The following is a 24,911-nucleotide window of genomic DNA, read 5'->3' on the forward strand; positions in this document are numbered from 1 at the left end:
TTAGGACCTGGGCACACGAAGTGTCGTCAGCGGACGAGAGCGCTCGGACGTCGTCCCAGTTCCAGCATATCTTCCCCAGCCAGCTCCTGCCGAGCAGCGTGGGGCCATCGCCCGGTACCACCCAGAGTGGTAACTTGTGCACCGCTCCATCATAGGAGACCTTTATAGTAGCACTGCCGATTACGGGAATCAGTTCCTTTGTGTCTGTTCTCAGTTTAGTACGAATGGGAGTCAGGACTGGCCTTGAGGCCTTGCTGCACCACAATTTATCGAAAGTCTTTTTGCTCATTATGGACTGGCTTGCACCCATGTCCAGCTCCATTGACACCGGGAGTCCATATAATTCAACCTTCAGCATTATCGGGGGACACTTTGTGGTAAATGTGTGCACCCTATGTACCTCTGCCTCCTCGGCCTGAGGCTCTGGTTCGTCGTGATCCACCGTGGATCTGTCCTCCTCTGCAACATGGTGGTTTGCAGGATTAGCAGGGTTTGCAGCTCGCCTGCACATACATTGGAGGTGTCCCATTGTTCCACGGCCCTTGCAAGCGTATCCTTTGAAGCGGCATGAATGGAAATGATGATCACCCCGCAGCGCCAACAAGGTGTTAATGGCCTTGCATTCACCAGCCTTGATGGTGGACTCTGAGACATCTGTGGACATGCAGCTGCAGGCATTTGAGGCCTGCCCTGTACATTTCGATTCGAAAACAACGTTACTTTGTTCACAGTACTTGCAGCAGCACTCGTGTGCTGAGAGATTTGTTTGGTATTGTCACTGGTGGGGATGAACGCCTGGGCTATCGCGATGGCTTTACTCAAGGTTGGGGTCTCTACAGTCAAAAGTTTGCGAAGTATTACTTCATGGCCAATGCCAAATACAAAGAAGTCCCTGAGCATGTGCTCCAAGTGTCCTTCAAATTCGCAATGTCCTGCAAGGCGCCTTAGCTCGGCAACATAGTTCGCCACTTCCTGGCCTTCAGACCTCTTGTACGTGTAGAACCGGTACCTCGCCATCAGAACGCTTTCCTTCGGGTTTAGATGCTCCCGGACCAGTGTGCACTAATCATCATACGACTTCCCTGTGGTTTTCGCTGGAGCAAGCAGATTTTTCATGAGGCCATACGTTTGATGCCCAGCAAACGGTGAGGAAGATCGCCCTTCGTTTGGCAGTGTTCGCTTCTCCTTCCAGCTCATTGGCCACGAAGTATTGGTCGAGTCGCTCCACGAAGGTTTCCCAATCATCTCCCTCCGAAAATTTCTCCAGGATGCCCACTGTTCTCTGCATCGTTGCGGTGGGGTTCGTCATCTGTATCTCGTCGCCAGTTGTTATGTATTGAATAAAGATTCTGACCAGATACTGTGAGCTCAAAGTAAGGTGTGATCATAGTCCTTTATTACAGGTCTCCAGAGTGCCTCTCCAGCCTGTGAGGCCTCCTTATGTACAGGTGCTCCCAAGGGATTGTGGGATCCCTTGGGACTCCAGGGGATGAGCCCTCTGGTGGTTAAACAAGGTATTTACAGGTTTACATATATAACAGTAGCTCCCTCCTGTCAGTTGGCCTTCAGTCTGTTATTCCTACACTTGACCTTTTGTTCGGTCGTTAGTAGTTGCCGGAACTTTGTTAATTGGCATTCAGTATTTACATACTATCTCTTACCCAGGGCGACTCCTTTGAATTTGGCTTTATTATCCTGTAGTTTTCCCTGCTGTTTTATAACCTTACCTCATCCCTTATCTCATTCACTCTGAGGTTAATGCCTGCTTGCTTTTTGTGCAAGAGAGTTTATTAGTTTTTTAGACCCCAGGTCTGAACTAACTTCTTAATCCTTTCTGATATTTCCACAGTTTACATATAGCATGGTGGTGAGCCTCCGGGTTTGCAATGGCAGACTTGATGAAACAGTGATTTTGAAAACTTTAATGGGTGCATTAATATGCCTTGCCTTTAAGACTCGGCTTTTCCCGGGATCAGAATCTGAGTTCGGCACATGCGCAATGACTCGGTTAAATTTAGCGCTGGCATTTTCATTCGTGCCTCCCCCCCAGCTCTGGTGTGCAACGGTTGATTTAGCGCCCATGTCAGCTCTTCGACTGATTCCGCCGAATTTCTGGGCGGAGGGCGCAAACTTTTTCAAGGCGCTAAAATTTCCGCTCCGCCTGGGTTACCGCCCCAAATTAGGTGTGACCGAATTTCTCCCCCAAAGTCTGTCCAATTCTTCCCTTCTCTGGGGGATCTTCTTTAATATCTCTCTCTCTCCTGGGCAGAACATAAGAAATCTTGTTGTATAATGGCAATCTGTTTGTTACCTTCTTATATTCGTATCAGGTGAAAAAGTGGGTGCATCAAAGGATAGAGATCTACGGATAAATAGAGGATGGGTAATTCCTTGGAGCTGGTCCCCCTCCATCGAGTACTGTGTAGTTTTGGACAAGCAGGAAATTGTTCAACCTCCGTCGCCTCCAGTCCAGATCCAAGGTTGTTCCAACCTCTGTCATTGAATTACAGTATGCAGACGACGCTTGCGTGTGTGCACACTCGGAGACCGAACTGCAAACCATCGTTGACACCTTCACTGAATCGTACGAGAGTCTGGGCCTTACATTAAACATCCGTAAGACAAAGGTTCTCTACCAATCTGCCCCCACCACACAGTACTGCTCCCCGATTATCAAGATCCATGACGAGACCTTGGACAAGGTGGACCACTTCCCATACCTTGGAAGCCTACTATCAGCAAGGACAGACATCGATGATGAAGTCCAACACCGTCTTCAGTGTGCTAGTGCAGCCTTCAGTCACCTGAGGAAAAGATTGTCCGAAAACAAGGATCTCAAACCCAGCACCAAGTTCATGGTCTACAAAGCAGTAGTGATACCCAGCCTCCTTTTTGCTTCAGAGACATGTACAGTAGGCACCTTAAAGCACTGGAGAAGTACCACCAACGCTGCCTCCGCAAAATCCTGCAAATGCATTCGCAGGATAGGTGCACCAAAGTCAGCATTCTCTCTCAGGCCAACCTCCCCAGTATCGAGGCATTGACCACACTCGATGTGCTCCGATGGGCGGGTCACATTGTCCGAATGCCTGATACAAGACTCCTGAAACAAGCTCTCTACTCCGAGCTACGTCACGGCAAGTGAGTCCCAGGAGGGAAGAGAAAACGCTTCAAGGACACCCTCAAAGCCTTGAAAAAATGTAACATCCCCACCGACACTTGGGAATCCCTGGCCCAAGACCGCTCAAAGTGGAGGAAAAGCATCCGAGAAGGCGCCGAACATTTCGAGTCTCTTCATTGGGAGCACGTGGAAGCCAAGTACAAACAGCGGAAGGAGCGTACGACAAATCAAGCCCCCCACCCACCCGTCCCTCCAACCACCGTCTGCCGCACCTGTGACAGAGACTGTAAATCCCGCATTGGGTTCATCAGTCACCTAAGTTCACATTTTTAGTGTGGAAGCAAGTCATCCTCGACTACGGGCGACTGCCTAAGAAGAAGAGGTTGTTTTGGATGCCCCATTAACCAAAGGACATCAAAGCCATGGAGAGCATATAGTATAGGTTCACCGTAGGATGACACTAGGGATCGGAAACTAGTTATAAGGAGAGACTTGAGATACTGGGACTATTTCCACTGCAGCACAGAAGGCTAAGAGGAAATTTAATAGAGGTTTTTAAAATTATGAAGGGCTCTAATAAAGTAATTAGGGAAAGACTATTTCCCGTGGCTGGGGTGTTGGTGGCGAGGGAATCATCAAATAAAAATTGTTCCTGAGAGTGAGGCCACCAGGAGAAATTCCTTTACGCAGAGGATTATTGCAGCATTGAATGGTTGAGACTGACCATTACAACATTTTAGAGAAAAATGGATAAATATTTGAAGCGCAGGGAGGTGCAGTGTCCAGTATTTTTGTTTGGTGTCAACTGTTATTCATTGAAAGCACTGGGCTCTGCTTTCTCTGGCTTCTGATGGACCTGATTCACTTCTTTCCCTTTCTGTGCACTCTCCTCAGGCTGTGGCGATGAAAGTGCTTCTTCCCATCTGCCCCCCCCCCCCCACACCACCCCACCCCACCTCATCTTCACTGTCATCCCTGAAGCTTCCGGAAGCTGTACTCCTTTCTCCATTGTGACATTATGTAACATGTAGCAAGCTCCAGTGATTCTGGAGACTCTCACTGGGCAGTATTACAGGGCTCCACCAGGTTCATCCAGGCATCTAAACGAAACACTTGAGAACGCCTATAGTCTGCTATATCATGCTTCTCGTACTGGCATAGGCCTCGTTATATCTGTCGTCCCCCTCTGTCTATGGAAGCCTTACTGCTATCATTAACCATGGCTGCAGGGGATACCTGATCACCAATCAACCAATCTGGCTGCTCCTATTGAACTGGTGGTCTCTGCCAGTTTCATGTGCCCTTAGGACTCCTGGTTCAGAAGAGTTTGTAGACTCTGCCCTAGATATAAGACTGGGGGTGGTCTTTGTTAGCCCAATACCCCACCTCTGCAACTTGTATGGATCCTTCTGTTGGAAGCTCCCATGCATTCAACCATTCCACTCATTAGGTTTAAATAGTTGCATTCTGTCCCATAAATTGTCAGGCCCAGAGGTCCTCTGCACCTCAACTCTCAAGCTTCCCCAATCTGTAGGCAGCACACTTCATGATAAAAGTTACTCTTTGGGCTCAACCCTTCATACACTGGCTGAATTGAATTGAATTGAATTGTCAATGACACCTCAAGAAGTGACTGGGGGTAGATTTGCCTCAGAGTTAGCCTGTTCAACACCTGCTAAATGAAAGCAGGTTTTTATGGGAATCTTCCACAAGTGGGCTTCCTAGATCAGAACCCAAAGCACATGGCAGATTCCAATATACAGGTTGTCCAAACTGTTGGTGTATTGGCTCTAAGGTCAGCTGTGGCTCAGTGGGCAGCACTCTTGCTTCTGAGTCAGAAGGTTATGGGTTCAAGTCCCACTCCAGGAACTTGAGCACATAAATCTAGGCTGACACTCCAGTGCAGTGCTGAGGGAGAGCTGCACTGTCGGAGATGCCGTCTTTCGAATGAGACGTTAAAACAAGGCCCCGTCTGCTCTCTCAAGTGGACGTAAAAGATCCCGTGGAGCTACTTCGAAGAAGAGCAGGGGAGTTATCCCCAATGTCCTGGCCAATATTTATCCCTCAATCAACATAACAAAAACAGATTATCTAGTCATTATCATTTTGCTGTTTGTGGGAGTTTGCTGTGTGCAAATTGGCTGCTGCGTTTCCCACATTACAACAGTGACTACACTCCAAAAGTACTTCATTAGCTGTAAAGCGCTTTGAGATGTCTATGAAAGGCGCTCTATAAATGCAAGTCTTCCTTTAAGGCTCCCAACCCTTAAAATAAAATCCTTCCTCCCGATTACCTGCAGAACCCAATTCCCAGGGTTCATGACAACAAAGACTTCAGAGTTAAATAAGAGCGCTCTTCACTGTGCAGCCATCTTAATTCTATACTGCAGCTCAGAAGAGCCCAGGGCCCAGGGGCAGCACGGGCCCAGCCCACACTGCGATATGTGTGCGCACTAGGCCCGTGCAGCAGAGCTGGTCTCCAGTCGTCCTGGTTAACCCTTGCCACTGGACCAAGTCCTAGCTCTGTCAAGCCCGTGTGGTGGCTGGTGTGCAACGGTCACCCCACGTTAAAAAAATCCACGCACAGGTATCTTCCACCCTTCAGGATGTAGTTCGGGACCTGGAATATTAGGTCCTTCATTGAAACACCTGCGAACTCATCATTTTTTGGCGTGGAAGCAAGTCATCCTCGATACAAGGGACTGCCTAAGAGAGATACTGCAGCTGTCAATCATAAGAACAACTTCCAGGTCAAAGGAAAGGGTCTTGGAATTTCCTGTGCTTGTTCTAAAGTTTCAGTTCAGTATTGATACATCAGCCTCCTTCTGGAATATGGTCATAGAATAGAATCATAGAATGGTTACAGCACAGCAGGAGGCCATTTGGCCTGTCGAGCCTGGTCACAGCAGCTTAGGCAATATCCATAGATTATTCGGCCCTGTTCATCAAATGCACAAGGTCTGTGAGATGTACGCTGTGTAAGTAGATCCCTTATACAATATCCCATTGTGGATTCCACAGTTGTCCTGATTTTTAAAAAATTTGTTCCTGGGATGTGGTCGTCATCCTCCTCACTTAAACATAGAAACATAGAAACATAGAAAATAGGTGCAGTAGGCCATTCAGCCCTTCTAGCCTGCACCGCCATTCAATGAGTTCATGGCTGAACATGAAACTTCAGTACCCCCTTCCTGCTTTCTCGGCATACCCCTTGATCCCCCGAGTAGTAAGGACTTCATCTAACTCCCTTTTGAATATATTTAGTGAATTGGCCTCAACTACTTTCTGTGGTAGAGAATTCCACAGGTTCACCACTCTCTGGGTGAAGAAGTTTCTCCTCATCTCGGTCCTAAATGGCTTACCCCTTATCCTTAGACTGTGACCCCTGGTTCTGGACTTCCCCAACATTGGGAACATTCTTCCTGCATCCAACCTGTCCAAACCCGTCAGAATTTTAAACGTTTCTATGAGGTCCCCTCTCACTCTTCTGAACTCCAGTGAATACAAGCCCAGTTGATCCAGTCTTTCTTGATAGGTCAGTCCCAACATCTCGGGAATCAGTCTGGTGAATCTTCGCTGCACTCCCTCAAGAGCAAGAATGTCCTTCCTCAAGTTAGGAGACCAAAACTGTACACAATACTCCAGGTGTGGCCTCACTAAGGCCCTGTACAACTGTAGCAACACCTCCCTGCCCCTGTACTCAAATCCCCTCGCTAGGAAGGCCAACATGCCATTTGCTTTCTTAACCGCCTGCTGTACCTGCATGCCAACCTTCAGTGACTGATGTACCATGACACCCAGGTCTCGTTGCACCTCCCCTTTTCCTAATCTGTCACCATTCAGATAATAGTCTGTCTCTCTGTTTTTACCACCAAAGTGGATAACCTCACATTTATCCACATTATACTTCATCTGCCACGCATTTGCCCACTCACCTAACCTATCCAAGTCACTCTGCAACCTCATAGCATCCTCCTCGCAGCTCACACTGCCACCCAACTTAGTGTCATCCGCAAATTTGGAGATACTACATTTAATTCCCTCGTCTAAATCATTAATGTACAATGTAAACAGCTGGGGCCCCTGCGGTACCCCACTAGTCACTGCCTGCCATTCTGAAAAGTACCCATTCACTCCTACTCTTTGCTTCCTGTCTGACAACCAGTTCTCAATCCACGTCAGCACACTACCCCCAATCCCATGTGCTCTAACTTTGCACATTAATCTCCTGTGTGGGACCTTGTCGAAAGCCTTCTGAAAGTCCAAATATACCACATCAACTGGTTCTCCTTTGTCCACTTTACTGGAAACATCCTCAAAAAATTCCAGAAGATTTGTCAAGCATGATTTCCCTTTCACAAATCCATGCTGACTTGGACCTATCATGTCACCTCTTTCCAAATGCGCTGCTATGACATCCTTAATAATTGATTCCATCATTTTACCCATTACTGAGGTCAGGCTGACCGGTCTATAATTCCCTGTTTCCTCTCTCCCTCCTTTTTTAAAATGTGGGGTTACATTGGCTACCCTCCACTCGATATGAACTGATCCAGAGTCAATGGAATGTTGGAAAATGACTGTCAATGCATCCGCTATTTCCAAGGCCACCTCCTTAAGTACTCTGGGATGCAGTCCATCAGGCCCTGGGGATTTATCGGCCTTCAATCCCATCAATTTCCCCAACATAATTTCCCGACTAATAAAGATTTCCCTCAGTTCCTCCTCCCTACTAGACCATCTGACCCCTTTTATATCCGGAAGGTTGTTTGTGTCCTCCTTAGTGAATACTGAACCAAAGTACTTGTTCAATTGGTCTGCCATTTCTTTGTTCCCCGTTATGACTTCCCCTGATTCTGACTGCAGGGGACCTACGTTTGTCTTTACTAACCTTTTTCTCTTTACATACCTATAGAAACTTTTGCAATCCGCCTTAATGTTCCCTGCAAGCTTCTTCTCGTACTCCATTTTCCCTGCCCTAATCAAACCCTTTGTCCTCCTCTGCTGAGTTCTAAATTTCTCCCAGTCCCCAGGTTCGCTGCTATTTCTGGCCAATTTGTATGCCACTTCCTTGGCTTTAATACTATCCCTGATTTCCCTAGATAGCCACGGTTGAGCCACCTTCCCTTTTTTATTTTTACGCCAGACAGGAATGTACAATTGTTGTAATTCATCCATGCGGTCTCTAAATGTCTGCCATTGCCCAGCCACAGTCAACCCCTTAAGTATCATTCGGCAATCTATCCTAGCCAATTCACGCCTCATACCTTCAAAGTTACCCTTCTTTGACTGGTGTTGAAATCAAGACTCATCGCACCATGTCTTAGTTTATTTCCCCGATTTTAAAACCATAGAACTCCTCACCTCCCTCAGCCTTTCCTGCCTCCTGCAGTCTGCAAGCTTGTAAAAGCCTCAAAAGAACATACAAAGTGATCTGCAGCCGCACTGTAGCAACGGAGTGACACATTGTGAATTGCGGTGTTGTGCTCCTGCCTCTGAGAAAGAGTGTATCCATTGGCCTATTATGAGCAGTGTCATGGGGAATCCACCAGTATTGTTATGTTCCATTTGTACCATTAATACTCACAGTATATTTGAAAAACGACTCCTCATCTTTTTTTCCTGCTGGTTTGAGGGATTCTGCGGTGGGATTTGAAGTAAATAGGAGTGAGGTGATTAAACCCTCAGACAAAGCTTGGTGAAGAAGGATTAGTTATTCAAGACTACGCGCGTTTTCTTTGTCACTCCCGTGTTGTGATTGATTGGTTCTTCATTTCAGCAGATAGTCTCCATGTGCTGGTGGACAAGGGGAAGTTATGAGCCCCGATTCTGTCCTCCGCGAATCTCCAGGCACATTCACTTTATTGCACAAATCACTGCATAGTGATTGATCCAAGAGCTATCTGATATAATTATGGGGAGGATACAAAAGGAAGACTAAATAAACTTGCATTAATGTAGCACCTGGGACACCTCAAAGCACTTTGCAGCCCAGGAATTACTTTTGAAGTGCAGTTACTGTTACGCAGATAGACAATCAATTTGCTCACATCGTCATCATAGGCAGTCCCTCGGAATTGAGGAAGACTTGCTTCCACTCCCAAAGTGAGTTCTTTTGTGGCTCAACAGTCCAATACGGGAGCCACAGACTCTGTCACAGGTGGGACAGACATTCGTCGAGGGAAGGGGTGGGTGGGGCTGGTTTGCCGCGCGCTCCTTCCGCTGTCTGCGCCTGACCTCTTCACGCTCTTTGCGTTGAGACTCGAAGAACTCAACGCCCTCCCGGATGCACTTTCTCCACCTCGGGCGGTCTTCAGCCAGGGTCTCCCAGGTGTCAGTGGTGATGTCACACTTTATCAGGGAGGCTTTGAGGGTGTCCTTGTAACGCTTCCGCTGCCCACATTTGGCTCGTTTACCGTGAAGGAGAACCGCATAAAGCATTTGCTTAGGAAGTCTCGTATCTGGCATGCGAACTATGTGGCCTGCCCAGCGAAGCTGATCCAAGTGTGGTCAGTGCTTCAATACTGGGGATGTTGGCCTGCTTGAGGACACCAATGTTGGTGCGCCTGTCCTCCCAGGGGATTTGCAGGATCTTGCGGAGATATCGTTGGTGATATTTCTCCAGCGATGATGATATATGCACACAGCAAGGACCAACACTGTTCACAAACATTGAAGGAGGTGAATCACTCAATGATATGTGTTTTGGTGGTGTTGGTTAAGGGAAGAAAATTGGTTGGGAGAACTTGCTCTTCAAATAGTGCCATAGGATGTTTTATGTCTGGCTGGACAATCAGAAAGGGCATTAGTTTAACATTTGATCTGAAAGAGGGGGATCACTTCCTCAGTACTGCACTGAGGATAGGACAAACTGAGCGAGAGGTCCAATGGCTAAGGGTGGGGAGTAGTCCCGAACCCCGTACATCACCTTCCACAGTTCCTTCCTCCTTGCTTCCCGCTCCCATGCTTCAGACTCTTGAACTGTCTTCTACATGTTCCTCCCTCACAGATTGCACTGTGCCCTCTGCACCCTTGCCCCACCCTAATGTTGTAGCTTGAAAAAGGTAGAAGCCGGTCTCGCAACACTGGTTTGGGAAATACGTTTTAAGCATTTTTTAAAGCACTTCGAGAACTCATATTGTGTTCAGTCATTTGCCTTGGTCAGCAAGGGCATAAATATAAGATAAAAGACTTGGATTTATATAGCGCCTTTCACAACCACCGGGCGTCTCAAAGCGCTTTACAGACAATGAAGTACTTTTGGAGTGTAGTCACTATTGTAATGTGGGAAACGCGGCAGCCAATTTGTGCACAGCAAGCTCCCACAAACAGCAATGTGTAAATAATCTGTTTTAGTGATGTTGATTGAGGGATAAATATTGCCCAGGACACCGGGGATAACTCCCCTTCGAAATAGTGCCACGGGATCTTTTACATCCACCTGAAAGAGCAGACGGGGCCTCAGTTTAACGTCTCATCCGAAAGACGGCACCTCCGATAGCGCAGCACTGCACTGGAGTGTCAGCCTAGATTTTTATGCTCAAGTCTCTGGAGTGGGACTTGAACCCATAACCTCCTGACTCAGATGCGAGGGTGCTACCCACTGAGCCACAGTGACAAATAACAAAGAATTGAAGGGGCAAAAATTCTTCACATAGAATTCTCGGCCACATATTGCTGTTGACGCAGAATCCATAAATTCTTTTTAAAGGCAATTAGATTGTTGATTGAAAAAGAGGAATATTAAAAGGAATGAGTGAGTGGGATTTGACTCGGTTGCTCAGGTGAAAAAAAACACCAGTGCAGCATTGATGGGCTGATTGACGTGATTCTAGACTGTAGGCTTGATGTTTACCATTTCACTAAATTCTGATTGATCTCATTATATCTCCTTTTTTTCAACTTGTCTTGCAATATCTTATGAGTCTGTGCCCTTCACCTGGGTTTCTCAAAAAAAAAATGACGTTATTTTGGAGTAGATTTTCAACACGTCACCCGAGTGTAAAACCGCTGTTGCGGGTCGACTGCCTGTTATAGAAAAACTCCCAATTTAGTTTTCATGAGTGAGCCTGGACAGTGAGTGTCAGCAAGCTATCCTACCAAGAGAGAGTATCACAATCGAGTTCCATCCAGTCCTCACCCATACACTTTCAGTAGTGGGTCACGGAATAGTGATCAGGAGTAGGAACCCTGGCTGATTTCGCCCCTCCCCAAACCAGAGAGGCACGGAGTCTAATTGTTGCGCCCTACCTATTGCCTCAGCTAAACATCATCCATGCCAGCTCAGACCAGCACTCAAATCTTCCGATTTATAATTGTGGCCCATTTACCAAACATAGACTATACAGCACAGAAACAGGCCATTCAGCCCAACTGGTCCGTGCTAGTGTTTATGCTCCACATGAACCTCCTCCCACCTGATCAGCATAGCCTTCTATTCCTTTCTCCATGTGTTTATCTAGCGTCCCCTTGAATGCATCTATACTATTCACCTCAACTACTCCGTGGTAGCAAATTCCACATTCTCACCACTCTCTGGATAAAGAAGTTTCTCCTGAATTCCGCATTGGATTTGTTAGTGATGATCTTATATTTATGGTCCCTAGTTTTGGTCTCCCCCACAAGTGGAAACATCTTCTCTACATCTACCCTATCGAATACCTTCATAATTTTCACGACCTCGATCATGTCATCACTCAGTCTTTTTTCTAGAGAAAAGAGCCTGTTCAGCCTCTCCTGATAAGTATATCTTCTCAGTTCTGCTATCAACCTTTTGAATCTTTTTTGCATTTTCCCCAGTGCCTCTACTGGCTTTTTTTAAATAATAGAGACCAGGACTGTGCACAGTATACCACCTAGGGAACCAACAAGTTCTTTAGATAATCTCTTATGAATTCCCTCATTGAAGTACTTGCAAATCTGCCAGTTTCACAAATGGCAGGGACACATCTAATCTCTGATGAGAGTTAATTGTAAAATTACTCAGAACAGAAAATACACATGTATCGTATTATCAAGCTTTATTTCACATTTGGTACCAGGAATGGAGCAAAATCCTTCATAATTCTTTATTCTCAAAAATCTTTAAGGACCCATTGATGAGGTCTTGAGGTACATTTTAACCAAAAAAAAAATTGAAATGCAAGAAGTTAAAAATGATTGAAATGACCAACTAAATCTTTTTGTAAAACATAAGCACTTCATTTTCTTGGATAAAAGGGGGACTCGGAAAGTGTTTTGCCATCCTTGGTTTCAATCGTCTTGACGATAAGGGATTTGGTTATTCCGCTTGTTTCCAGCCCACCACGGTTCAAGCTGTCAAAGTGCGGAATTCCATAATCTGTTGAACATGTACAGATTTTAAACACGAGGCAAGAGAATGAGCAATGATTGCATTGGAAAGCACAACTTTCTTAACCTACCAATTTATTATACGGAACCAGTGACCAACTGCTGTGTTACTGAATTTCGGTCAAGGATCACAATCCCTACCAATGTCTTACTGGAGGTTCCACACTAAGGAATACTGCAACAGGAGTAAATGAAGGGGACTGAGTCTCTGGTCCTGATCACCCAAACAGGGTCTGTCTACAGTTGCCAAGTGAAGGCCAGCACTTTCTCAAAACAACAGACTGGGAAAAAAAAAAGAATCACATGGGACCAATTGTTCCATTTGATAATTGGGCTCGTTCATGCATTGTAAGGAAGCTGGGACAGCCCTTCCTCAGTTTAAAATCCTCATCCGTTTTCCCTCCCAAACTCTAACCTCCTCTTGCCCTACAACCCACCAAGATCTCTGCGCTCCAATTCTGGCCTCTTACGCATCCCTGATTTCCATCGCTCCACCATTGGCGGCCATACCTTTGGTTGCCTGGGCCCCAAGCTCTGGAATTCCCTACCTAAACACCTCTGCCTCTCTCGCCTCCTCTACGACGCTCTTTAAAACCTTGTTCTTTGACCAAGCTTTTGGTCACCTACCCCAATATCTCCATATGTGGCTCAGTGTCAAATTGTGTTTGATAGCACTCCTGTAAAGCACGTGTTGATGTTTTACTGTGCTAAAGGTGCTCTATAAATGTAAGTTGTTGTAGCATTCTTTTGCTATGGAGCAAGTGAATGGACATGAAATTGTATTTGGTCACAGTTCAGTTGGTATCCTGCAGCTGGGCAGGTTATTCATGGAGGTCCAGAGGTGAGCAGAACAGGCCTGCTGAGGACCACAGCCAAGGGGAGGAAGGCCACCAGGAGTCGCTGGCTGTATTTGGAGTACCACTGGGCTTGAGGACAATGACGGTGCCTCCGGCTGAGCTCTCACCCCAAATAAAAATACTTCACACAGCAACATAGCAAGAGATGTTTTTATACCATCGACCATGCTGAATCCGTTATGGCAAAAGGTTTAAACTAGCCATACATCGGCCTGAGCCATAAATATAAATACACTAAATGCCTTATCTTTAAGGGGATCAGGGCTTTCACGTTATTTTTACTGTCCATCTTCTGCTATCGCTTGTCCTGCCACATCCCCACTTTTCTCCCCGTTCATCCTGAAGGCATTGCCGCATGCGGGGGATACAGGTCCATAGATGCCAGATGTCGTCCCATACCTGGCCAAAGTGGCTAATCTTCATGTGAGCCGAGACAGTGAATACTAACATGCTATTTTAATGTGGGCAAGGGGCATCATAGCCAAGCTTGATTCTCTCTCTACACAATGGGGGCAATTTTAAGTTTGGGCAATATCGAATTTGCCGCCCTTTGTAGATCATGCCCTATTTTCCTATACATTGAAGTGAATATCGGCCGGGATGTCTAACAGACGGCTGATTTGAGATCGTCCGTCTTACACGATTGCCCACATTTTACATTGCCTCCAACATCTGGACACTGGACAATGCCATGTTTTCACTATCCCCTGTAACCTTGCCCTCTGACCCTGAACAATCAGTCCTCAGCAAAGGCCTGAGCTTCATCCTCTTGTGCTCCCACCTCAATGAATTGCGACTTGCAAACTGCCGACGGGACATCGGCCGTCTCAATTTCTCTGCTCCCCTCACTCAATCCAACCTACCTCCCTCTGAACTTGCAACATTCCACTCGCTCAGATCCAATCCTAACCTGGTCATCAAACTTGCTGACAAGAGTGGCACTGTTGTTTCGTGAACAGACCTCTACCTTGCAGAGGCTGATCAGCAACTCTGACAACTCCTCCTACCTCCCCCTGGACCATGACCCCACCACTGAACATCAAGCCATCATTTCCCAGACCGTCACTGACCTCATCTCCTCTGGAGATCTTCCCTCCACAGCCACCAACCTCAGTTCCCCAACCCCACACAGCCTGCTTCTACCTCCTTCCCAAGATCCACAAAACAGGATTGCCCCAGTAGACCCATCGTTTCAGCTGGTTCTTGCCCCACAGAACTTTTTTTTTTTCCTATCTCTACTATTTTTCTCCTTGTCCACTCTATTCCCACCTACATCCACGACTCCTCCGACACCTTCCGTCACTTAACAGTTTCCAGTTTCCCAGCCCCAACCGTCTCCTTTTCACCAGACGTCCAATCCCTCTACACTTCCATCCCCCACCAGGATGGCCTGAGGGCGCTCCGCTTCTTCCTCGAGCAGGGGCCCAACCAGTCCCCATCCCCCACCCTCCTCCGCCTGGCTGAACTTGTTCTCATTGAACAACTTCTCCTTTAACTCCACTCACTTCCTCCAAATTAAAGGTGTTGCTATGGGAACCTGCATGAGTCCTAGCTATGCCTGCCTTTGATATATGTGGAACATTCTTTGTTCCAGTCCTACTCAGATCCCCTCCCTCACCTCTTTTTCCCAGTACATTGATGACTATCGGTGCCGCTTCCTGCTCTCGCCCTGAACTAGAAAATTTCATTCACTTTGCATCCAATTTCCGCCCTTCCCTCCCCTTCCGCAACTTCTCTGTCTCCATCTCTGGGGATAGGCTTTCAACAAATATCCACTATAAGCCCACTGACTCCCACAGCTACCAGGACTACACGTCCTCTCACCCCGCATCCTGCAAGGACTCCATTCCATTCTCCCAGTTTCTCTGTCGCATCTGCTTTGACAACGCCACCTTTCACACTAGTGCCTCTGACATGTCTTCCTTTTTCCTCAACTGAGGATTCCCCTCTGCCATGGTTAACATGGCCCTCGACCGTGTCCGTTTTATTTCCTGTACCTCTGCTCTCAACCCTTCCCCTCCCTCAACCATACCAGGATTCCCCTTGTCCTCACCTTGCACCCCACCAGCCACCACATTCAACAGATCATCCTCTGCCATTTCCAACATGATCCCACCACCAATCACATCTTCCCCTCCCCTCAGTATTCCGAAGGGACCGCTCCCTCTGCGACACCCTGCTCCATTCCAGTCACCCCCCAGCACCCCCTCCCCTTTCCACGGCACCTTTCCGTGCAAGCGCAGGAGATGCAACACCTGCCTTTTTATCTCCACCCTTCCCACTATCCAGGGCCCCAAATACTCCTTCCAGGTGAAACAGCGACTTGTACTTAGTTCAATTTAGCATACTGTATTCGCTGCTCACGATGTGGGCTCCACTACATCGGGGAGACAAAGCGTAGATTGAGTGACCGCTTTGCAGAACACCTCCGTTCAGTCCGTAAGCATGACCCCGAGCTTCCGGTCGCCTGTCACTTTAATTCTCCACTGCATTCCCAATCCGACCTCTGTCTCCTACACTGTTCCAATGAAGCTCAATGCAAGCTCGAGGAACAGCACCTCATCTTTCGTTTAGGCATTTTACAGCCTTCTGGACCCAACATCGAGTTCAACAATTTCAGAGTGTAACCGCTGCCAATCTTTTTTCCTCCCCGTCTCTAATGACAGCTGGTCATTATCCCACCATATCTTGATTAATGCGTTTCTAACTCCTGGCATTACCATTTGAATTTGGTCCATCATCCCTTTTGTCTCTCTAATCTCACCTGTTTTCTAACCTATCATTGACCTCTCTTGTTCTTTCTTCCCCTTCCAGTGCTGGTTAAGAATCTGTTCTTTCTGAACACCAGTTCTGATGAAGGGTCATCGACCAGAGACGTTAACTAATTCCTCTCCATAGATGCGGCCTCTCCTGCTGAGATTCCCAGCATTTTCTGTTTTTATTAAGGACAGAGATTGATTTAGCTCCCTCCAACCGCCATCCCACTCTGTAGCACCTCATCCCAGCCCTGATTACAGATAAGAGATTGACACTTCAAAATGACCTCTGGCGTTGGTGCAGAATGGGTAGTATCGGATCGGGTTCCATTATACGCAGCGCCCGAGATGCAGTGCCATTGACTGCAACGCAACTGCATCTCAGGCACTGTGTCTAATGGGTGGCCAATCCGATACCGCCCGTTCTGGGCCACCGCCAGAGACGAATATCTAGACCTCAATCTCGGACTCTCTGCCACACCACACAGGTAAAATGTATATTGTTGTGCACAAGATTATATTTTGTAATTGAAAAAATTCTGAGCAGTTTTCTTACTTTTCATGGATTGGTGATAGGTCACATTCACTGGCGTTGACAATCTGAAATGAGAGACAAGAGTAACCGTTATTGGAAAGAACACAGGAACAGACAAGCATGAATAATGGTACAATGCAGCTCATACCCCTCCATTACCCTATGCCTGAATCTCTTATGCCAAGAATTTCCTCAGATCTGCTCCTGTTCCTCCTGCTGTAACTTCACTGGCGGTGCAGTGTAAACATGCATAAAGGGGGTTTCCGACACACTCCCTGGACGACATTCAGGTTTGGGCTGATAAGTGGCAAGTGACGTTCGTGCCATACAAGTGCCAGGCAATGACCATCTCCAACAAGCGAGAGTCTAACCACCTCTTGATATTCAATGACAACCATCGCCGAATCCTCCAACATCAACATCCTGGGGTCACCATTGACCAGAAACTTAACTGGACCAGCCACATAAATGCTGTGGCTACAAGAGCAGGTCAGAGGCTGCGTATTTTGCCACGATTGTCTCACCTCTTAACTTCCCAAAGCCTTTCCACAATCTACAAGGCACAAGTCAGGCGTGTGATGGAACACACTCCACTTGTAGTTGCAACAACACTCAAGAAGCTCGACACCATGCAGGACAAAGCAGCCCGTTTGATTAGCGCCCCAACCACCTTCAACATTCACTCCCTCCACCACCGTGGCTGCAGTGTGTACCATCTACAAGATGCTCTGCAGCAACTCGCCAAGGCTTCTCCGGCAGCACCTCCCAAACCCGCGACCTCTACCACCTAGAAGGACAAGGGCAGCAGGTGCATGGGAACACCATCACCTCCACGTTCCCCTCGCAGTCACACACCATCCTGACTTGGAAATATATTGTTGCTGGGTCAAAATCCTGGAGCATCCCTCCCCAACTGCACTGTGGGAGCGCCTTCACCACACGGACTGCAGTGGTTCAAGAAGGCGACTCACCACCACCTTCTCAAGGGCAATGAATGCTGGCCTTGCCAGCGGCGCCCACATCCCAAGAACAAATGCTTTTAAACTCCCGATGAAGTTACAGTGGCAGAGTGGAGCAGCGCTGTGGAAATTCCTGGCCGTGGTCTTCCGATGCCCTGCCTGGCAAAACCCCTCCAGGCGTTCTCCCGCTCGCTGTGGGAGGAAATGCCTCCTGCTATTTTGTTTTAAGTTTGTTTTGGACCAATTTCAACTTGTGACCTCTGGCTGTGGATCCATTTTCAGGACTTTTCCAATCTCTGCCAAATGAACCCAGAATATTACTTCAAAGTGAGACATTCGTAGCACGTGCTTGGATTTTATTGTGGCCAGTAGCGCAGGGTCACTCAAGTTTTAGCAATTCAGTGATTTTATTCCAGTGTCTAGCAATCTTCCCCTTTAAAATACTGTGCAGCGCAGCTTTTACATTAAAAAGCCGGCTGCCCAGGTTCCTTGGAGCGTTGAGTTGCCGCGCAGCTTACCGTAAACATTGGTGTCTAGTAAGCAAGACCAAAAGCTTTTTGGACAGAGTGCCAAACACTTACCACGTTGTATCACATTAATCGGCCTGATATGTTAATGTAGGGTTAATACTGCTGCTAAAGCTGCAGAGAAAAGAATGTCATGTGGACATGATCATCGTTCATCTGCCAATATCGGCAAGTCATTTCTTTGCTTTCGCATTTTTAATGAGGTGCAAGATGTTTTCCCTCGGGTAAATGATACCGGGACTGGGTGGATTAAATTATGAGGACAGGTCGCATAAATTTAGCTTGTATTTCCTTGAACTCAGAAGATTGAGAAATGATCAGATCAAGGTGTTTAAAATGTTAAAAAGGATTTGATAGGGTAGATACAGAGATACAATTTCCTCTGGTGGCAGCATCGGGAACAAGGGGACATCTTAAAATTAGAGCAAGGCTATTTCAGAGGACAATCAGGAAGCACGTTTTAACAGAGTAGTAGAAATATGGAACATTCTCCCCCAAAAGGCTGTGGATGCTGGGTCAATTGAAGTTTCAAGACTGAGGCAAGGGTATCAAAGGGTATGGAGCCAAGGCAAGCAACTGGAGTTGAGGTACAGATCAGCCATGATCTGACTGAATAGTAGATCAAGCTCAAGGGGCTGAACAGCCTCCTCCTGTTCCTATGTTAGAATGGGACTGGTACTTCTGGAATTGTTCTGGAAAATGAATATCCAGGCCAAGAGCCAAAAACAAACATTAAGGGGAGTCAAGTTCAATTGGAACTAGTGCTCTCTCGTGCGCTTCTGAAGCGTCTCGGCATGTATATCTAAAAAGAAAGAAATACTTTCACGACCACCGGACGTCTTAAAGGACTTTCCAGCCAATGGAGTGCAGTCACTGTTGTAATGTGGGAAGCTTCCACAGACAGCAATGTGATGACCAGATAATCTGTTTTTGTTTTGATTGAGGGATCAATATTTGGCCAGGACACCGGGGATAACTCCCCTGCTCTTCTTCAAAATAATGCCATGAGATCTTTTACGTCTACTCAAGAGAGCAGTCAGGGCCTCGGTTTAACATCTCATCTGAAGTGTCAGCCTGGATTTATGTGCTCAAGACCCTGGAGTGGGACTTGAACCCACAACCTTCTGACTCAGAGGCGAGGGTGCTGCCCACTGAGCCACAGCTGACACTTAAATGAATCTACATTAAAAGTGTTATACAAATGCTAGTTGTTGTGTTAGTAGCATTGTAAAGCTGTTTCAAGTAACACCCAAGCACACTCAGCCAGGGCAGCAGAAATCATTTAGAATTTGTGCCCCCCTTGTCTCGCAGTGGAAGCATTCAAGTCACACCCAAAGCTGCTGGTGCGGCAGATTTTACATTGCAGGTGGAACTCGGCAGCACTTAACCAGCCGACAGACAAGTAGGCCTCCCAATCTCACGAAAATACGTGCCACCATTTCGATACAAAAACAGGGTCCAGTGTATATATTTAAAGATGTATCACGCTGCAGCAGTTAAAAGATACACTGGCCTCCCCACATTAACATACACAAGTTGTGAAACACAAGCCTGGAATACACGTAGGCTGGGTTACCAGCGGTTATGCCAAGATCACACCCACCAGCACTCGCAGGCTCAGTGAGAGGGCATCAAATTTAAATGGGGTTGCCAGGCACCCGTGCCGTGACAAACACATCTCCAATGCCCACTTGCTCCATGCAACCTGAAGATCTAGCATCTGCTGACCATGGGAGGGGCTGGTGGTGATGTTGCCCTGCCCCCTCCCACCAACCCTCAACACCAAGACATCAGCCACGTCCCAGCAAACTGATCCAAAAAACTCACCCTTTTTGTCTCGCACTCCAGACCCTTTGTTCTGACTGGACTCCCCGGTAGGGCCCGCCTACATCCACCTGGAGGCTGGTCCATCGCATCTCACTCCACATTTCCAATGCTGGGTCCTGACTGAGCCAGGAGGAGCGGGAACTCTTGGCACAGGGAGTCCCTAACCCTGGCTCCGCCCTCTGGGGCTTCCCCCCTTGGTGCCGTGTACGCAGTGGGCAAAGGTTCTGTCCCCAACAAGGCTGCCCAGAAAGTCCCGGAAAAGGCAGACACCCAATGCACTGGGTCCCTGCTGTCTTCTGGTGGGTTCCGATAGGGAGTTACATCGGAGTCCGACAGAACTCGCTCAAATTTCCAGGGCCACATCGTGCAACACACAAAGGACGCCCTCCACTGGAACATTTTTCCGTGCATCCCTGAATACAGCCTTCTAGAAAGAGCAAAATTTATTGAACTAAACCAGATCAAGAGGTACCAAATTGCACAAACCTGCTCTCCTCTCCTTCAAGCAGTTTTTTGTAAGTGGCAATTTCGATGTCCAGGGCCAGCTTTGTGTTCATCAAGTCCTGGTACTCTCGCACCTGACGGATCATTTCCTGGTTAGCCTTTTCCATGGCTTTCTGTATCTCGGTAATGCGGTTCTTAGCTTCCACCAGAGCCATCTCTCCGCGATCCTCCGCCTCTGTGATTGCTGCCTCCAGCTGCTCTTTCTGTAACATATGGAAAATCATCAGTGCCTAGTGAGCCAATGCCCCAACTTAGAGAGAAACTATCTGCCCCTCCCCACCACCGGAGGAGAGTCCAGAACAAGGGGTGAAACCGTTAGAGCTAGGCCGATCGGGGTGATGTCAGGAAGCACTTCTTCACACAAAGGGTCGTGAAAATCTGGAACTCTGTCCCCCCCACCCCCAAGAAGCTGTTAAGGCTGGGGGTCAATTGAAAATGTCAAAACTTGAGATTGGTAGATTTTTGTACGGTAAAGGTATTAAAGGTTACATAACCAAGGCTGGTAGATGGAGTTAAGATACAGATCAGCCCTGATCTGATTGAATGGTGCAACAGGCTCGAGGGGCTGAGTGGCCTCCTCCTGTTCCTAATGTAACAGGCTCGAGGGGCTGAATGGCCTCCTCCTGTTCCTATGCAACAGGCTCGAGGGGCTGAGTGGCCTCCTCCTGTTCCTAATGTAACAGGCTCGAGGGGCTGAGTGGCCTCCTCCTGTTCCTAATGTAACAGGCTCGAGGGGCTGAGTGGCCTCCTCCTGTTCCTAATGTAACAGGCTCAAGGGGCTGAGTGGCCTCCTCCTGTTCCTAATGTAACAGGCTCGAGGGGCTGAGTGGCCTCCTCCTGTTCCTAATGTAACAGGCTCGAGGGGCTGAGTGGCCTCCTCCTGTTCCTAATGTAACAGGCTCAAGGGGCTGAGTGGCCTCCTCCTGTTCCTAATGTAACAGGCTCGAGGGGCTGAGTGGCCTCCTCCTGTTCCTAATGTAACAGGCTCGAGGGGCTGAGTGGCCTCCTCCTGTTCCTAATGTAACAGGCTCAAGGGGCTGAGTGGCCTCCTCCTGTTCCTAATGTAACAGGCTCGAGGGGCTGAGTGGCCTCCTCCTGTTCCTATGCTCCGAACTGATAATTAGCATTGCGGAGAGATAACCCTTCGATTCACTGATGTACATGCGCCATTTTAAACAAAAACAAACAACTTCTATTTAGCGCATTCATAAAGTAACAGAAATGATTTTGTGAAGGTGAACACAGTCACTAATTCCTCTGTCCATCTTTACTCATTTCCCACTCCCATTGCTGGAGCTGTAAGGTAGGGAAGTGACTAGCCTCTGCCAATCCCTCTTAGTTGGTCAGTAGGAAGTACACCAGAGTAGCCATGGTTAGCTTACCCCGTCAGTTCCCTTTGTCCTTGTAAATACATTTCTTTACATTATTAAAAATAATATGGAAGTTAGCACTAATTACGTTTGGTGATTTTAAATTTGCAAAATTGTTTTGGTAGAGTTCAAATTGCTGTATTCACTAACATTAAACACAAAAGACCATCAGGCTGATTGCCTGCTTTCTGTTGCCACTGAATGGTACGGTGACAGATTGACATCCTGCCTGATTATCCTTTCCATTGACTTCAATCAAGATGGTCATCTCAAATAGTCCATTAACACTCGTTGCAGGAGCACATGAAACTTGGTCACTTGAATGAAAAAAAGAAAGACTTGCATTTCGATAGCACCTTTCACGGCCACACCAAAGCACTTTACAGCCAAAGTACTTTTGAAGTGTAGTCACTGTTGTAATGTGGGAAACACAGCAGCCAATTTGCGCACAGCAAGCTCCCACAAACAGCAATATGATAATGACCAGATAATCTGTTTTTTGTTATGTTGGTTGAGGGAGAAATATTGGCCAGGACACCAGGGAGAACTCCCCTGCTACTCTTCTAAATAGTGCCATGGGATCTTTTAAATCCACCCGAGAGGACAGGGACTCGGTTTAACGTCTCATCCGAAAGATGGCACCTCAGACAGTGCAGCACTTCGCTGGAGTATCAGCCTAGATGTTGTGCTCAAATCCCTGGAGTGGGTCTTGAACCCATGATCTTCTGACTGAGGCGAGAGTGCTGCCCACTGAGCCATGGTTGACACTACCTTGAGGGAGGTACTGGAGAGCAGTTGGCATCTGTGGAACAAAAGAGTCAACTCCTCTGAGGAGGGGTGAAAATAGAGGGGGGCATTTATAACAACAAAAGCAGCAATGACTTAAGATTTTCATTCCCCTGTAAAGTGATCTTACTTGTTGCTTCAAAGCCTGGATTTCAGAATTGAATCTTCCGACTTGTCTTCCCATCTCTGAAATCTCAGTCTTCACAATACGGAGCTCATCTGTATATTTTCCAGAATTTTTCTTCATATTGTCAAACTAAAAGAGAGAATCATTATTAACATAAAATTCATTAACATCCTTTAAACAAGCCCAAACCATCCCCTCAATAAAAAGGTGGCCATATGTTTATGGAGGGAGTCACAGCACACGGAGGTTCTCTTCCCTTCCAATGGGTGGAAGAGACCTCTCCAGGAAACCAACACAGCCTGGTTGCACATTGCACAGGAGGGCACAAGCATGGCCGCAAACCTTTCAATGATCTCAGTAGAACATGAAACGTTATTGCAAAGCCACACTCAACCTCATCCTACTGTGCCACTCATCACATCCCCATCACTCTGCCTTCCCTACTCCTGCACATACTCACACCAACTTACCTTGCACCTCCACCCATCCCTCTGTATCTACATTATCACATTCCCATCTCGCTAGCTGCCCCTCACTCACTCTCATCCTTGTCTAATCATACCAACTAACATGCAAGAGTAGGCACTTGGTTCTTTTAGCCAATGTTCATTGAGTTTCTGCTAATGTGTTGTCAAACATTGAAATCTTTATTTTCAACACTTTGCCTTCATGGACAGATTTGTGAGCATCTTTGGAAGTGACTTAGTGAGTTGTAATGAATGGTGAGACATAAGGGTACACCCCACAATCGAGATGTGTGAGAAAGGAATGGCTTGGACATTGTAGGGATGCTTTATGGTGTTGGTGTGGGGTGGTGCCAACCTGGCACATCACATGGCAGCCAGGGTGTACAGTGTCAAGTGAAGCAAATCTGGCCATGGTGAGGCCATCCCTGGCAGCAATGTGGTCAGGTGCTGATGCCCTGTGTCCTGTGCAGCATCAGTTGATTGCGGAGAAGGTTGGTGTTGTTGGTGCTGCTGGTGTGCCTGGTGCTGGTGGTGTTGGGGCTGATTGTGGTGGGATTCAGAGGATCAAGGTGAGACTTTTTCAAGGCTTGTGGAATAAATGGTAGCTGAAGTGGAGATGACAGAAGCGATCGGTCAATGGTGAGAGAGGTTGCTCCAAGGAGACGACATTGGCTAGAGAGTTTACTCCAAACATTTCCAACCTTCCTAAAGCTAAGTGAATTCCAAATCCTGAAGGCTCCAGCTTCTAAGATTGGAAAGTGAACAGCTGTGAAATGGTAGCGTTTATAGCACTTTTGCAGCTGTCACCTATTCACAGGAATGGAGAGTCATTGAAAACCCGACCTACTTACCCAACGTGATGCCCGAGTGACAGGAAAGTCATCAGAAAGTTGGGGAAATGGATAGTAGCTGGTAAAATGCTGCTTAAATACCTGTAATACCAAGTATTTCAATTGCCTGACCTGCTGCTTAGTGCCTGGTCTGCAAAGCACAGGCAGAGCCAGCACCTGGGCAACTTACAAGGAGGCAGGTACCAAGCAGCATACTGCCCTGCTGTCAATCTTTTAGATTTTGACAGCAGACCCACCTCCAAAATCCAACCCATAAACTCTCGATCTTAGATTATTTAAATTAAATCAAAAAAGTTAGTTTGTCTAATCGAGGAAAAACACATTCAAAAGGACTATAGAACTATAATTATAGGTTTGTGTATTAAATCCTATTGCAATAATCATAATGCATGAATAAAATAGCATTTCTGTCTGCTAAATGATTTTAAATGAGATGTGGGCAAATCAGCAATCTCCTCTGTTTCCTGATTGGCCAAGAGTCAGGAAGTGATCCCAGGTTGGCATAGCAGTAGGATCCCTGGGTCACTACGCTGCGCACAACTCCGCAGCATTTGAAAGCAACCTTTTGAAGGGGGGTTCGCACGAGGCAAGTGCAGATTTTGTTCAGATGTTGACGGTGTACTTCTTAGCTTACGCCACCGACCACAGATTCAGGGCCATTGGGTCGAAATCGTTCTGCGTGATACTAGCAAAAAGCTCAAGTGTATGTGCAGGAGACTCCTCCCCACACTATTGGTCAAGACACTATTCCCACGGTACTGACCACACTCAATCCGCTCCGTTGGGCGGACCACATCGTCCGCATGCTCGACATGAGCAAGTGCTCGATGCGGAGCTTTGACACGGCAAGCGAGCCCCAGGTGGGCAGAGGAA

The 24,911-nt window shown here is 47.2% G+C and overlaps 1 protein-coding gene across 1 annotated transcript in view; it reads right to left on the minus strand.

The window, feature by feature from the left end:
• Positions 1-12,126: 12,126 nt before the first annotated feature.
• The window catches only part of LOC139240939 (keratin, type II cytoskeletal 8-like), a 32,455-nt gene continuing 19,670 nt past the window's right edge, over positions 12,127-24,911 (minus strand). Inside the window, exons 6-9 of the mRNA XM_070869491.1 lie at positions 22,724-22,849; positions 20,420-20,640; positions 16,642-16,685; positions 12,127-12,461 (exon numbers count right to left, since the gene is read on the minus strand). Of these exons, the coding sequence (XP_070725592.1) occupies positions 12,322-12,461; positions 16,642-16,685; positions 20,420-20,640; positions 22,724-22,849 (531 nt within the window). The 3' untranslated portion in view covers positions 12,127-12,321. The remainder of the gene's footprint in view (positions 12,462-16,641; positions 16,686-20,419; positions 20,641-22,723; positions 22,850-24,911) is intronic.

Source organism: Pristiophorus japonicus, chromosome X (genome assembly GCF_044704955.1).
Source record: "Pristiophorus japonicus isolate sPriJap1 chromosome X, sPriJap1.hap1, whole genome shotgun sequence".
Classification (NCBI taxonomy): domain Eukaryota; kingdom Metazoa; phylum Chordata; class Chondrichthyes; family Pristiophoridae; genus Pristiophorus; species Pristiophorus japonicus.